Source organism: Xiphophorus hellerii, chromosome 7, assembly GCF_003331165.1.
Source record: "Xiphophorus hellerii strain 12219 chromosome 7, Xiphophorus_hellerii-4.1, whole genome shotgun sequence".
NCBI lineage: Eukaryota > Metazoa > Chordata > Actinopteri > Cyprinodontiformes > Poeciliidae > Xiphophorus > Xiphophorus hellerii.
In genome coordinates, this window is record NC_045678.1 from 4,684,946 (window position 1) to 4,700,588 (window position 15,643).

The following is a 15,643-nucleotide window of genomic DNA, read 5'->3' on the forward strand; positions in this document are numbered from 1 at the left end:
TTGGGTCAAAAGGTAAATTTTTGCCATTTTCGATGTTTACACACATTGAACTTTAACAAACTCCTCTTAGGGATTTTGAGCAATCAGCTTCATTTTTGGTCAGTATTCAGGTTAAAGATGGCCAATGAAAAGTTATCAAAATCTTGCGTTTTTGAACATGTTTACGGGGTATGGCCAAGCGGTGAACTTTGTGTTAGTCATTCATGTCAGATTCCCCAACATGCAATGTGGTCAAATGCTAACGTTATCTTTTTTATTTTTTATTTTTGAACCCTCCAGGGGGTCTTTTGTGGGCTCTAGTGTCCCTTATATGACAGTGGGCTTACAGGAAGGGGGGAAGGAGAGGGGGAAAGACATGCAGTAAAAATCGCCGGGTCCGGGAGTTGATCCCGCGACGGCCGTGTCGGGAACTCAAGGTCTCCAAATATGGGTAGCGCTATCCTGTTACGCCACCACACCACGCCCCCAAGCTAATGTTATCTGAAGTAGCTTTTTTGTGCATAGTTCCATTTCTGACCCCCTTTGTCTAATCAAAATGTACATGTATCAGAAGACAGACAACAAGTTAGTCTCACTTGCTTTAAAGCTCAAAGAGTTTTCATTGGAAGGTGTGGCCATGACAGCGTGGCGAAGTCAGACGTCACGGTGCTCTGTACCAAACTCACTATGATTCGACCTCGTACATCACCCTACAGGACTCCAGTCCAATATTTGGTCTGCATGGTCTAATTCCTCCACAGTGCCTCCTAGAATTATTTAAGAAAAATCTGCGCCAAGCCCCGCTTTGATTGACAATCATAAAACAAGTTGTGTTAGAGAAACGACTTAATGTCCTCAGAGTTTATTGAAGTGACAAAGAAGTGCAGAGTCAGTGAATGGAATCAACAGCCAATTTATTCCAAAAATTACGAAGAGTGATCAATGGAGATCACACTTACTCACAGCACACCTTCTCAGCTCAACCGCAGCATGATCTGATTTTAGGTGAGGACATCCCATTGATAAAACACTGTTCCTCTCCCCCAATCATGCAGCAACCTGCACATTACCTCAGAACCAGCTCAAACCAGTTGACCCTCTCCCACCAATGCTGTTTCCTTTGTCCTGCAGAACGAAACTACATAGCGCATAAGTAACAAAACTCTAGCATATTTTGAAAATAACAATATAATATGTTTAGATTAAAAAGAAATTATAACATTAAAAACTAAAATCTATAATAAACATCATTATCCTTTATATTGATTATGTATTTCAGTAAAGCAAAAATATTAACTGCTCATGAAAACAACTGTTTTCCATCCACAATTCTCAGGATGGACGTGAAAGTCTCTTGGATTAAAGCGAACATTTTGTTCACCCTAGTGGAGTTGTGCAGGAAAAGCGTTATTTTGAGCAAAAGTTTAATTGGCCATTCAGAGCCTGAAATATATTTGAAAAGTCACCAAACTTTGCACATACATCAGTGGTTCATGAAGTAACCCATGGAGTCATGATAAAAGCGTCCGACCAAAACTATCAGTAGACACATTTCCTCTGTCTACTGCTCACAACTTTAAGTTAATGTCACAGAAGTTGCCTGTAGTTTGTTCCCCCTTATAGACTTAGTGAATTCATTTAATAAAAATATGTGAATTTGATGAAAAACAACAAATACTTTGAAGTTTTTCAATAACATTCATTAAAAAAACCTTAATATGTTTTAATATATCAGTTAAATGCTGTAACTTAAGGTGACTTTAAAAGTTAATATCAATCTCAACGTCAGAACGCAGAATTACAGAAACAAAATAATAAATATACAATCAGAGGTATGATAATGCTGCGTACAGTTTAAAAAAACATTTTTTTGAAAATTTTAAATAATCTAGAAGCAGAAGACACATCAAAGATGGTATTTCGGACATTTGTTCCCAACTCCCAAAAGCAACATCTACTTTTTGTTTGTTGATTTATGACACAAAACATCCATCCATCCATCCATCCATCTTCTTCCGCTTATCCGAGGTCGGGTCGCGGGGGTAGCAGCTTCAGAAGGGAGGCCCAGACTTCCCTCTCCCCAGCCACTTCTTCTAGCTCCTCCGGGGGAATCCCGAGGCGTTCCCAGGCCAGCCGAGAGACATAGTCCCTCCAGCGTGTCCTGGGTCTTCCCCGGGGCCTCCTCCCGGTGGGACGTGCCCGGAACACCTCACCAGGGAGGCGTCCAGGAGGCATCCTGACCAGATGCCCGAGCCACCTCAACTGGCTCCTCTCGATGTGAAGGAGCAGCGGCTCTACTCTGAGTCCCTCCCGGATGACTGAGCTTCTCACCCTATCTCTAAGGGAGAGCCCAGCCACCCTACGGAGAAAACCCATTTCGGCCGCTTGTATCCGCGATCTCGTTCTTTCGGTCATGACCCAAAGCTCATGACCATAGATGAGGGTGGGAACGTAGATCGACCGGTAAATCGAGAGCTTCGCTTTTTGGCTCAGCTCTCTCTTCACCACGACGGACCGGTACAGCGCCCGCTTGACAGCAGACGCTGCGCCAATCCGCCTGTCGATCTCCCGCTCCCTTCTTCCCCCATTCGTGAACAAGATCCCGAGATACTTAAACTCCTCCACTTGGGGCAGGACACCCCCCCTGACCCGGAGAAGGCACTCTACCCTTTTCCGGCTCAAGACCATGGCCTCGGATTTGGAGGCACTGATCCCCATCCCGGCCGCTTCACACTCGGCTGCGAACCGCTCCAGCGAGAGCTGCAGATCACGATCTGATGAAGCCAAAAGGACCACATCGTCTGCGAAAAGCAGAGATGAGATCCTAAGGCCACCAAATCGGATCCCCTCAACACCTTGGCTGCGCCTAGAAATTCTGTCCATGAAAGTGATGAACAGAATCGGTGACAAAGGGCAGCCCTGGCGGAGTCCAACTCTCACCGGAAACGAGCCCGACTTACTGCCGGCAATGCGGACCAGACTCTGACACCGGTCATACAGGGACCTGACAGCCCGTATCAAAGGGCCCGGTACCCCATACTCCCGGAGAACCCCCCACAGAGCTCCCCGAGGGACACGGTCGAACGCCTTCTCCAAGTCCACAAAACACATGTAGACTGGTTGGGCGAACTCCCATGCACCCTCCAGGACCCTGCCGAGGGTGTAGAGCTGGTCCAGTGTTCCACGACCAGGACGAAAACCACACTGCTCTTCCTGAATCCGAGGTTCGACTATCCGACGGACCCTCCTCTCCAGGACCCCTGAATAGACCTTGCCAGGGAGGCTTAAGAGTGTGACCCCTCTATAATTGGAGCACACCCTCCGGTCCCCCTTTTTGAACAGGGGGACCACCACCCCAGTCTGCCAATCCAGGGGAACTGCCCCCGATGTCCATGCGACATTGCAGAGTCGCGTCAACCAACACAACCCTACAACATCCAGAGCCTTAAGGAACTCTGGGCGGATCTCATCCACCCCCGGGGCCTTGCCACCGAGGAGCTTTTTAACCACCTCGGCAACCTCGCCCCCAGAGATTGGAGAGCCCAACCCAGAGTCCCCAGGCTCCGCTTCCTCAGTGGAAGGCATGTTGGTGGGATTGAGGAGGTCTTCGAAGTACTCTGCCCACCGGCCCACAACGTCCCGAGTAGAGGTCAGCAGCACACCATCCCCACTATAAACAGTGTTGGTGCTGCACCGCTTCCCCCCCCTGAGACGCCGGATGGTGGACCAGAATCGTCTCGAAGCCGTACGGATGTCTTTCTCCATGGCCTCTCCAAACTCCTCCCACGCCCGAGTTTTTGCCTCAACAACCGCCCGAGCCGCATGCCGCTTCGCCCGCCGGTACCCATCAGCTGCTTCCGGAGTCCCACAGGCCAAAAGGGCCCGGTAGGACTCTTTCTTCAGCCTGACGGCATCCCTCACCGAAGGTGTCCACCAGCGGGTTCGAGGGTTGCCGCCGCGACAGGCACCGACAACCTTGCGGCCACAGCTCCGATCGGCCGCCTCGACAATGGAGGCACGGAACACGGTCCACTCAGACTCCATGTCCCCCACCTCCCCGGGACGTGTTCGAAGTTTTGCCGGAGATGGGAGTTAAAGCTCCGTCTCACAGGGGATTCCGCCAGACGTTCCCAGCAGACCCTCACAACACGTTTGGGCCTGCCAGGTCTGACCGGCTTGCGCCCCCACCACCGGAGCCAACTCACCACCAGGTAGTGGTCAGTGGACAGCTCCGCACCTCTCTTCACCCGAGTGTCCAAGACATACGGCCGCAGATCCGATGAAACGATGACAAAGTCGATCATCGAACTGCGGCCTAGGGTGTCCTGGTGCCAAGTGCACATATGGACACCCTTATGCTTGAACATGGTGTTCGTTATGGACAATCCATGGCGAGCACAGAAGTCCAGCAACAGAACACCGCTCGAGTTCAGGTCGGGCGGGCCGTTCCTCCCAACCACGCCCCTCCAGGTCTCACTGTCATTGCCCACGTGAGCGTTGAAGTCCCCCAGCAGAACAAGGGAGTCCCCAGGAGGAGCACTCTCCAGTAGGGTTAGGGTTAGGGTTCCAGTACCCCCTCTAAGGACTCCAAAAAGGGTGGGTAATCTGAACCCGTCCCCCCACCCGTAGGCGGAGGGATGCTACCCTCTCGTTCACCGGGGTAAACCCCAACGTACAGGCGCCGAGATGGGGAGCAACGAGTATGCCCACTCCTGCCCGATGCCTCTCACCTTGGGCAACTCCAGAGTGGAAGTATGTCCAGCCCCTCTCAAGGAGACTGGTTCCAGAACCAGAGCCGTGCGTCGAGGTGAGACCGACTATTTCTAGCCGGAACCTCTCGACCTCACGCACTAGCTCCGGCTCCTTCCCCACCAGAGAGGTGACATTCCACGTCCCAAGAGCCAGTTTCTGCAACCGAGGATCGGACCGCCAGGGTCCCCTCCCTCTGCTGCCACCCATCCCACACTGCACCCGACCCCTTTGGCCCCTCCCACGGGTGGTGGGCCCATGGGAGGGGGGGCCCATGTTTCCTCTTCGGGCTGAGCCCGGCCGGGCTCCATGGGTAAAAGCCCGGCCACCAGACGCTCGCCATCGTGCCCCCCCTCCAGGCCTGGCTCCAGAGTGGGGCCCCGGTGACCCGCGTCCGGGCGAGGGAACACCAAGTCCAAAGTTTTCCTTCATCATTGGGGTCTTCGGGCTGCTCTTTGCTTAAATTAACACAAAACAGTTAATTTAAATGTGCAAACTACTAACTAGAAATGTTTAATGATGAATCTCTCTTCTTGTTCTGATTTCAGTCAGTCAGCAGTGTTTTCACATCAGCTTGGCCTCACGTGAGCCAGGCTGCAGTATCTGTAGAGTAACAATGACTTTAACAGCTTTTCTGAACCAGGGGTAGAACAGGGCGTAGATCACAGGGTTCAGACAAGAGTTCAAATAGAAGAGGAAAAAAAAAAAGGATGAAAATGAGGTAGTGGTTAGATTAACATCAACTATAGAGTAGCAGTAATATGGACAGTAACACATTAGATACACAACAACTAGAACCCCCAGAGTCCTGGCTGCTTTTAACTCTGATCTCTTTGTTCCTGATGTCGCTGAACGAAACGTGACGACTGTAATGTGAGAGCGCATGGCACGAGCCTGAGACACAGCCACCACAAATACTCTCAAATACAGAACTATGATGGTTGTCACTGGAAGTATGAAATTAAAAATTAGATCAAATATTCCTAGAATGTAGCTTATGGTAAATTTACATTCTCCAGTGCAGGATTTACTCCTGCCAGGCTGGATCAGCTCATCCTTTGCATACAAAAGGCTGCAGGAAGAAGCACAGAACCAACACAGACAAACACAATATTTGACTCTCGTCAACGAGATTCTGGTGGGGTAATGCAGAGGGTAACAAATGGCTACGTAGCGGTCGACTGATATCAGGACAATGTTCCAGATTGAAGCACAGATGATGATGGCACCAATAAAAAAACCAAACAAAAGACACATGGCGTCTCCAAGAAACCAGCAAAATGTAAATTTGTAGATTTCAAAAGGCATCAGCAGGAGACCAACAAAAAAGTCTGAAACACCCAGAGAGAGGAGGAGGATGTTTGTAGGAGTGTGGAGCTGCCTGGAAGGAGACAAAATCACAATTATGCATTAAATATAGAAAAAATATCTAAATTTTAATTCCTTTTCCTTCTAGCTATACATTTCCAAATGCTAAGGTGGAAGTTTAGTGTAGGTTGAGCTGAGAAGCTGCTGTTTGCCTGAAGTGTGAGACTGAGATGATGATGAGGAGGTTGAGCACTACAGTGATCAGTGAGATGAAGAGCAGCACAGAGTTCAGGAGAACGGCTTCAGACCAGTGAAGTGTGGGCTTCCTGCAGGAGCTGTTGAGGAGATGTGGGAAACAGAGATCAGTTCTGTCTTGGATCTCCATCCTCAGACGGCTGCAGCTCTCTGATCTGATCCTGTCCTGTAACACATGTTTTTCTACCTTAACTCCTCTGTTGCTTTATCTCTCTGGGGAATTTCTAGTTTCTCCTCCTTCTCTTCAGAGTTTTATGAGAACTCATTTTAACTTTAGGACTCAGTAACATTGCATTTTGTTTCATTCATAATCAGTAACTGGTGGCCTTTGCTTTCGATTTTACTATGCCTTAGTGAAGGCTTACTGTAATCACGTTCCCATCTCTTTACATGGTTTTTGTAGCCTCAATATATTCAACAATTCACCAAAATTTACCCCAAAATTTTCTTCGCAGGAAATTTTAAAATTTCAATGGAGTCAAGAGTGGGTGTGACAAAACTGCTCTATGGTTCCCCCTAACGTGGGATACACCAAACCACACGTTGCAGAGATTTAAAGCCTGGTACGTAGGTAGATACTTCCTAAATCAAGGAAAAAAGTCATTTGGATGTCCATCCCGCCCTGCGACAGACTGGCGACCTGCCCAGGGTGACCCCGCCTCTCACCCGGAACGTTAGCTGGGAATAGGTACCAGAACCCACTAGGGAAAAGGGTGTTAGAAAATGGATTGATGGATGGATGAATGAATAGATGTCCATCCTAAAATGTAGAGGGATGCAGCCATTTTGGGTCAAAAGGTAAATTTTTGCCATTTTCGATGTTTACACACATTGAACTTTAACAAACTCCTCTTAGGGATTTTGAGCAATCAGCTTCATTTTTGGTCAGTATTCAGGTTAAAGATGGCCAATGAAAAGTTATCAAAATCTTGCGTTTTTGAACATGTTTAAGGGGTACGGCCAAGCAACGAACTTGGCATTATGGCACTTTTTTTGTGAAAGTGCTAAAGCTTTGACATAAAAACATCAATTGGCACCACACTTTGTGTAGCAGCATAAATGGTACGCTGCCACTTCAAGGCCAATTTTAGCTGCTGCATATAAGCAGGTCTGTACCTGCCAAGAGGCTGCTTGCGTCGTGACGTTGAATCCTTCTGCTTCCTTTGTTTGACAAACTGTGCTGGGTAAGCGTGGTTGTTTCAATGTTTGTCAGCTTTAATCATAGCCATTAATGCAAACTGGTTTGTCTTTTGCCAGGAAGGTAAGGGCTAGCGTGGCTAGGTAACATTCACCCCATGTAAACAAAGCCTTTACGTAGCATTTTGTTACAGCTGCGCTGTATAGGTGGAATTATGGATCCGTTCATCTGGCAGTGTGGTAATTTACCAGGTCACAGGTAAGCAGCTGCTGTAAGTTATAGTTTTCGTCAGCAGTTGTGTTAATAATCTGCTCTATTTTTGAGCCTCCTGATGAGTCTCTGATCAGCATTACACTTGGATTGACACTCGCTGCTGTTTTGCCTATAAAGAAATGTTTTAAAACAATGGTCCCCAACCTTTTTATTACCCCGGACCGGTCAAGAATTGGCAATTTTGCTGCGGCCCGGGGAGGCGGGGGCGGGGGGACTTCAGATAATGCTTCTGCATGTTGGTGTTCCCGCTAAAGCCTTTTTTTTTTTTTGGCTCCGATTTTCCCTTTATGACAATCTTACAACGTCCTGCAGAGTGTGGTGTATCGAATATGCCCAATGTAAAATCGGGCATGTTCAACATTGTCTTGGCCCGATTATCGCAGCCTGTGGGGTTTTTCCCTGACTGGGAGCGAGAATTCAGTCTGTTGAATGTGACAGGTAGCCAATCAGAAAGCACGATGACAAGAACGGAGGGAATCCCAAACCATTGACGTGGCAACTGAGAGTTCGGTGGACATCAGACGTGATATATGGAAATGTTTATTACTATATGTAAAGGTCATTTTTATACATGTTTATTATATGTGGTTATGTTTATTCAGTTAAAAATGTTAACTACAAACAAAGATAACTCGCCTCCAAACCATAATGCAGCAAATAGAGCGGCTGCTCTCGCCGTCTTTTATCAAACGCCTTTTCGTTTTTATCTCTTAAAATTAGTTCACAAACTATCTCTGCTGCTTCTACATCGTCATCCATGTTTGATTATTCTAAATTCACGTATGGTATGTTGGAGTTTTACTGGATTTTAATGTGGAATCGGTTCTGTGGTGTGTTGCTCCTGCCGTGTGGCTGAACTCACGAACTGACCGAACCTGGTGGACTTTTATTGGCTCTGTGGTCTCAGAGGTTTGGAAAATCGGCCGACATTCCTTAAATCGTGCAGTGAACCAAACCTTAAACTCACAAGCTCTACTCATCTCATCTCGACCACTGCTAATGCTCTGACTCTGGTCACTATGGTAACGTTTACATATCCCTTCAAAATAAGACACAAAATACAGATGCGCCACAAAAACGAACATATTACTTTTGTGAAAATTTTAACTGATAACAACTAATGGAGTCCTGAGCTTGTTTCTCTGCAACCAGACGGTCCCATCTCGGAGTGATGAGAGACAATGACACCCCAAGTGTTGCTTACGCACAGAGTGCTTGGTCTCTAGTGGCGAAGCTTCATTGCCTCATTAACATCCGGTCACCATATCATGCAGAGCTTGGAATGTGGGAATCACCTACCGGGATAAATCCATCCTCCTGTCTCTTCTCTGGGCCTTTTCCCCTTCAAAACGAAACTTTCCAAAGAATCTGATCTGTTTCTTACTCATTTTGTTGCTTGTGGGCTCAATGTTGGCGCGCAAGACGTAACCGAGAGAATCCGGTAAAAGGAAATAATACATAAAACGGAAATATTTAATTATTTCTTGCTCAGCCAATTGGTCCACGGACCGGTACCGGTCCGCGGCCCGGGAGTTGGGGACCACTGTTTTGAAAGACCTACCTGAACTTTCCCCTGCTGCTGGGAGCGTTAATGGCACTACTAATGGGATAAACTGCAATATTGTAGTGCTATTGGATCACTGTTTTACTCATATTGTTTCATTTTTGTCTTTTTTTTAGGGACTGAGGCTTCTGTGGTGGCGGTGGTGATCCCTGGTGGCGGTGTCTTGTCTTGTGTGTTTTGTTGGAGCACCTATTTTTGTGTTTGCCGTGTTTGCGTAGTGTCCAGGGTGATCCCTTTTCTTAATTGGATGTTGCCCCTATCCTCACTATTTCCCCCCATTGGTAAGCCTCAGTTTCCTTTGAAATTTAAACATTTTATTACAATCTATTTCATTAAAAATTCATTCAATGTTTTAACCATTCAATTTCAGGTTATTGCTAATATTTTTTTAACAAAAGAAGCATATTGAAGTTTAAAAATTTTTTGTAGAACTTTCTGAATCTTGTCTCATTTACAGTAGAACTTACCTGTGTCCTTACTATTATATGTTCCTGGAGTTATTCCAGGTGGCGTTGTTGATTTGCCATATTAACTTTAACATCTTACGTTTTGGGTTTCAAAATAGAGAAAATCCAACTCAGGTTGGCACATTTATATTAGTCATTCATGTCAGATTCCCCAACATGCAATGTGGTCAAATGCTAACTTTATCTAAAGTAACTTTTTTTTGTGCATTGTTCCATTTCTGACCCCCTTTGTCTAATCAAAATGTACATGTATCAGAAGACAGACAACAAGTTAGTCTCACTTGCTTAAAGCACAAAGAGTTTTCATTGGAAGGCGTGGCCATGACATCGTGGTGAAGTCAGACGTCACGGTGCTCTGTACCAAACTCACTATGATCCGTCCTAGTACATCACCCTTCAGGACTCCAGTCCAATATTTGGTCTGCATGGTCTAATTCCTCCACAGTGCCTCCTAGAATTATTTAAGAAAAATCTGCGCCAAGCCCCGCTTTGATTGACAATCATAAAACAAGTTGTGTTAGAGAAATTACTTAATGTCCTCAGAGTTTGTTGAAGTGACAAAGAAGTGCAGAGTCAGTGAAAGGAATCAACAGCCAATTTATTCCAAAAATTACAAAGAGTGATCAATGGAGATCACACTTACTCACAGCACACCTTCTCAGCTCAACCGCAGCATGATCTGATTTTAGGTGAGGACATCCCATTAATAAAACATTGTTCCTCTCCCCCAATCATGCAGCAACCTGCACATTACCTCAGAACCAGCTCAAACCAGTTGACCCTCTCCCACCAATGCTGTTTCCTATGTCCCACAAAACGCAACTACTGTACATAGCTCATAAGTAACAAAACTCTAGCATATCTTGAAAATAACAATATAATATGTTTAGATTAAAAAGAAATTATAACATAAAAACTAAAATCTATAATAAACATCATTATCTTTTATATTGATTATGTATTTCAGTAAAGCAAAAATATTAACTGCTCATGAAAACAACTGTTTTCCATCCACAATTCTCAGGATGGACATGAAAGTCTCTTGGATCCATGGTGCAAACCCAACAGGAAGTCGGTTATTTTGGATTAAAGCGAACATTTTGTTCGCCCTAGTGGAGTTGTGCAGGAAAAGCATTATTTTGAGCAAAAATTTAATTGGCCATTCAGAGCCTGAAATATATTTGAAAAGTCACCAAACTTTGCACATACATCAGTGGTTCATGAAGTAACCCATGGAGTCATGATAAAAGCATCCGACCCAAACTATCAGTAGACACATTTCCTCTGTCTACTGCTCACAACTTTAAGTTAATGTCACAGAAGTTGCCTGTAGTTTGTTCCCCCTTATAGACTTAATGAACTAATTTAATAAAAATATGTGAATTTGATGAAAAACAACAAATACTTTGAAGTTTCTCAATAATTTTTAAAAAACTTAATATGTTTCAATATATCAGTTAAATGCTGTAGTAATATGGACTTTAAAAGTTAATATCAATCTCAAAGTTAGGACGCAGAATTACAGAAACAAAATAATAAATATATAATCAGATGTATGATAATGCTGCGTACAGTTTAAAAAGACATTTTTTGAAAATTTTAAATAATCATGAACCAGAACACAGATCAAAGATGGTATTTTGTACATTTGTTCCCAACTCCCCAAAGCAACATCTACTTTTTGTTTGTTGATTTATGACATAAAACAGTTCATTTAAATGTGCAAACTACTGACTAGAAATGTTTAATGATGAATTTCTCTTATTCTTATTCCAGTCAGTCAGCAGTGTATTCACAGCAGCTTGGCCTCACGTGAGCCAGGCTGCAGAATCTGTAGAGTAACAATGACTTTCACAGCTTTTCTGAACCAGGGGTAGAACAGGGCGTAGATCACAGGGTTCAGACAAGAGTTGGAGTAAAAGAGGAAAAACAAAATTGATGAATATGAGGTACTGGTTATATTAACTTGAACTATAGAGTAACAGTAATATGGACAGTAACACATTAGATATACAACAACTAGAACCCCCAGAGTCCTGGCTGCTTTTAACTCTGATTTCTTTGTTCCTGATGTCGCTGAATGAAACGTGACGACTGTAATGTGAGAGCGCATGGCACGAGCCTGAGACACAGCCACCACAAATACTCTCAAATACAGAACTATGATGGTTGTTACTGGAAGTATGAAATTAAGAAGAAGGTCAAATGTTCCTAGAATGTAGTTTATGATAAATTTACATTCTCCAGTGCAGGATTTACTCCTGCCAGACTGAACCATCACATCATTTGAATAGACAAAGCTGCAGGAAGAAGCACAGAACCAACACAGACAAACACAATATTTGACTCTCGTCAACGACATTTTCCTGGAGTAATCCAGAGGGTAGCATATAGCAATATAGCGGTCAACTGATATCAAAACAATGTTCCAAATTGAAGCACTGATGAGGTTACAAATCAAAAACCAAAGCAAAGTACACATGGCATCTCCAAGAAACCAGCAGAATGTAAATCTGTAGATTTCAAAAGGCATCAGCAGGAGACCAACAAAAAAGTCTGAAACACCCAGAGAGACAAGGAGGATGTTTGTAGGAGTGTGGAGCTGCCTGGAAGGAGACAAAATCACAATTATGCATCAAATATAGAAAAAATATCTAAATTTAATTTCTTTTCCTTCTAGCTATACATTTCCAAATGCTAAGGTGGAAGTTTAGTGTAGGTTCAGCTGAGAAGCTGCTGTTTGCCTGAAGTGTGAGACTGAGATGATGATGAGGAGGTTGAGCACTACAGTGATCAGTGAGATGAAGAGCAGCACAGAGTTCAGGAGAACGGCTTCAGACCAGTGAAGTGTGGGCTTCCTGCAGGAGCTGTTGAGGAGATGTGGGAAACAGAGATCAGTTCTGTCTTGGATCTCCATCCTCAGACGGCTGCAGCTCTCTGATCTGATCCTGTCCTGTAACACATGTTTTCCTGCCTTAACTCCTCTGTTGCTTTATCTCTCTGGGGAGTTTCTGCCTCCTCCTCCATTTTGCAGGTGTATTTCATTTATATGATTTACCTTTTTTGTCTCACCATAAGAAAAAAAATTCTGACAAAAGTAAAGACATTCATTATTTTCACACATCTTCTGTTTTCTATGTTTGCCATCAGAAATACCGTCATGAGGTGTGGTGAGGGTTGGTGAGGCAGGCGCAGCGGACCCAGGTAGGATGAATAAATGATGATTTAATGTCGAAAGAGTCCAGCAACAAGCAGCAGGCACAAGGAAACACTGACCAGGACTAGACTGAACATTGACGTAACATTGACGAGGACCCGACCAGGAACAAGGAACACAGGTGGAGTTAAATACATGGGAGGGTAATGACAGAACGAGACACACCTGGGAACAATCAAGGGGAGGACAGGACAACGAAGAGACGCAAGGACACAAAAAACTCTAAATGAACACAGAAAACACAGATCCTGACAAATTCATTCTCAAATTGTTTAGCTGTTAAACTCACCATCTTATCCTCTGTTGTTTTAAAATGCTGAAAATATCAAACTTAAGTTAAGAGAAATTTATGTCACAATTTGGCAACTTGAAATTGGCCTCTGTCTCTTTAAGAAGCTCCATGACAACAACGCCTTTCCATTATGCTGTTTACCATCGTTCTTAACATTGTTAAAAAGTGTTGGCTATGGTTAATATTATGGACTTATTTACATTAATCTCACTTAATTCTTTTGTTTTAGTGATGCCAGCGTCGTTTTTTGTGTTCAGTTAACCTAAAAGTTACAAATCTAACTAACTTAAATTAGCTTAGAGGAACTTTTTACTTTGACTTGAAACAACTGAGTTCAATGCCAGTTTTGTATCCTGTGTCTAACCAACTCAATTTACTAACTTATTTCATTATGTGTGTTTAACATGACTAAATTAAGTCAGTGTTACTTAAATCATTCTTTATGTCTAATAAATAATTCCAATCTCTTTGACTAATCTCTACACAAAGTCGACTCAAACGTTTAAGTTGTTCCAAACTAAAAAACTAAAATATCCCAAATGATATTATCGTGCACATCATTCTTCGAATACAACTTGAATTTTAATCATTTTAAACATGTTTTTATATGTAATTTTAGTTTTTCACAGATCCTGTATGCTGAAAAAAATATGTAGTTTATCCAGATTCATTTATTAAGTTGATTTAACTTAATAAACCAACATAAGGATCTGGATCTGTGCCTGATGAAGCATCAGGACATCAGAGGCCGGATACAAACACGGTGTTGAACTTTATTGTTTAGCCTTTCAGTAAATAACAGCTGCTTCTCACCTCCTGCCTGCAAACTGTGACATAAATATGTGGATGATTGTGAACGGCGTTTATGTGACTAAACCTTCCCATACTTTGCTGCAGCTGCTTCTATTGCCAACCACTTATGACCTACCTGTCTGCAGGCCAGGTCCTGTGTCTGTCTGTCTGTCTGTTTGTCTGTCTGCCAGGTGCTGCTGCACACAGACCGCCTGTCTTTTGTTATTTTTCAGTGCTGCAGGCCAGGAACCATTCTCACCACTAACAATGGCAAGCTCGTTAACACACACCCCAATACTCCAAAGCAGGAGTGTCAAACTCATTTTGGTTTAGGGGCCGCATACAGCTTAATCTGATCTCAAGGGGGCCACACAAGTAAACTCATTGCATGATTAAATAGAACTAGTAAAAGTGGACTTGTTGATCTCTATATTAAACAAGTTTCACTTTTACAAAATATATTATGAAAAGCTCAGAGTTTTTAAGAAAAGCATGTGCAATTTCAACACTACTTTTACATTTATTTAAGTGCATTATGCATAAGAACTGATCACAGTGATTGTACAATGTTGCAAAACATTTATTCACAGGTTTTGGAACTTAAAAACACTGTCCTGCATGACATAATACATCAAACAGATAAAAATTAATAAATGATTTAAAATCAATTTTCCACATATGGGAATCAATTTGAACAAATTGTCTGGCTTCACGCATTTGAAATGTCAGCTGCTTTAAACAAATATTTGATTAAGTACATTTGTCACCTTTCTTGTTGATGCATAAAATGTATACATATAGAAAAACTTACATACATAACATCTATTGCATGCATGAGAAATATTTTAATCAACAAAACTCTTTTGTTGTAAATCTGTTACTGACTAGCACTAACTTTAACAGAATTAATTCAGCAAATATTCAAAGCTGTAATTTTTAATAGTGCAACGTTGACAGTAACATTCCATAGGATTTAGTTTTACTCAGTATTTGCCCCTCAAACTTGGCATCTTTTAGCCTGGACAAGTACATCATCCGTTAAAGTGCTTGTATTTTTCGCCATGCTGAGTTTCATAGTGGCGCCGAATATTGTATTCCTTAAGCACCGAAACCTGCTGCCGGCACACGAGGCACACAGGTTTTCTATTCACCTCCGTGAACAAATAAGAAGAAGTCCATTTTTCTTGAAAAATCCGACACTCTGTGTCTACTTTTCGCTTTTTTGACAAAGACATTTCGTTGATGAGGTTGCCAGGAAAAAAGTAAAAAGCTGGTAAAGCAATAGAATCGAAGCCGTTTACAGGACCTGAAGCTCAGTGCTGCCATCTGCTGTTAGTTCCGATGCAGTGTTGCATCATGTTGTCCACTCTGAATAAAACACAGCGCCCCTCGTGGATAATATAGGAATTGCAGATTTTAAATTAAACGAAGTACATGTTTTTTCAATAATCATTGTTGAATAATGATAATGCATTTAGCCACCGGGCCGGACTAAATCGTTCGGCGGGCCGGTTCCGGCCCGCGGGCCGTACGTTTGACACCCCTGCTCCAAAAGGTCATACAAACACAGGTTAGTATTTCTGCAACTAGGTCTGTAAACTTTTAGTTT

At 43.5% G+C, this 15,643-nt stretch overlaps 2 protein-coding genes across 2 annotated transcripts; both read right to left on the reverse strand.

Annotated features, from left to right (window-relative positions):
* Positions 1-5,292: 5,292 nt before the first annotated feature.
* LOC116723625 (trace amine-associated receptor 13c-like) lies at positions 5,293-6,438 on the reverse strand. Its single transcript, XM_032568671.1, has 2 exons — positions 6,249-6,438; positions 5,293-6,109 (listed from the first exon to the last, which is right to left on the reverse strand). Exons 1-2 carry the CDS (start codon positions 6,419-6,421, stop codon positions 5,293-5,295), a joined length of 990 nt encoding a protein of 329 aa, XP_032424562.1. The 5' UTR covers positions 6,422-6,438.
* Positions 6,439-11,394: 4,956 nt separating this feature from the next.
* On the reverse strand, positions 11,395-12,674 carry LOC116722554 (trace amine-associated receptor 13c-like). Its single transcript, XM_032566709.1, has 2 exons — positions 12,478-12,674; positions 11,395-12,339 (listed from the first exon to the last, which is right to left on the reverse strand). Exons 1-2 carry the CDS (start codon positions 12,648-12,650, stop codon positions 11,526-11,528), a joined length of 987 nt encoding a protein of 328 aa, XP_032422600.1. The 5' UTR covers positions 12,651-12,674; the 3' UTR covers positions 11,395-11,525.
* Between the last annotated feature and the right edge of the window lie 2,969 nt (positions 12,675-15,643).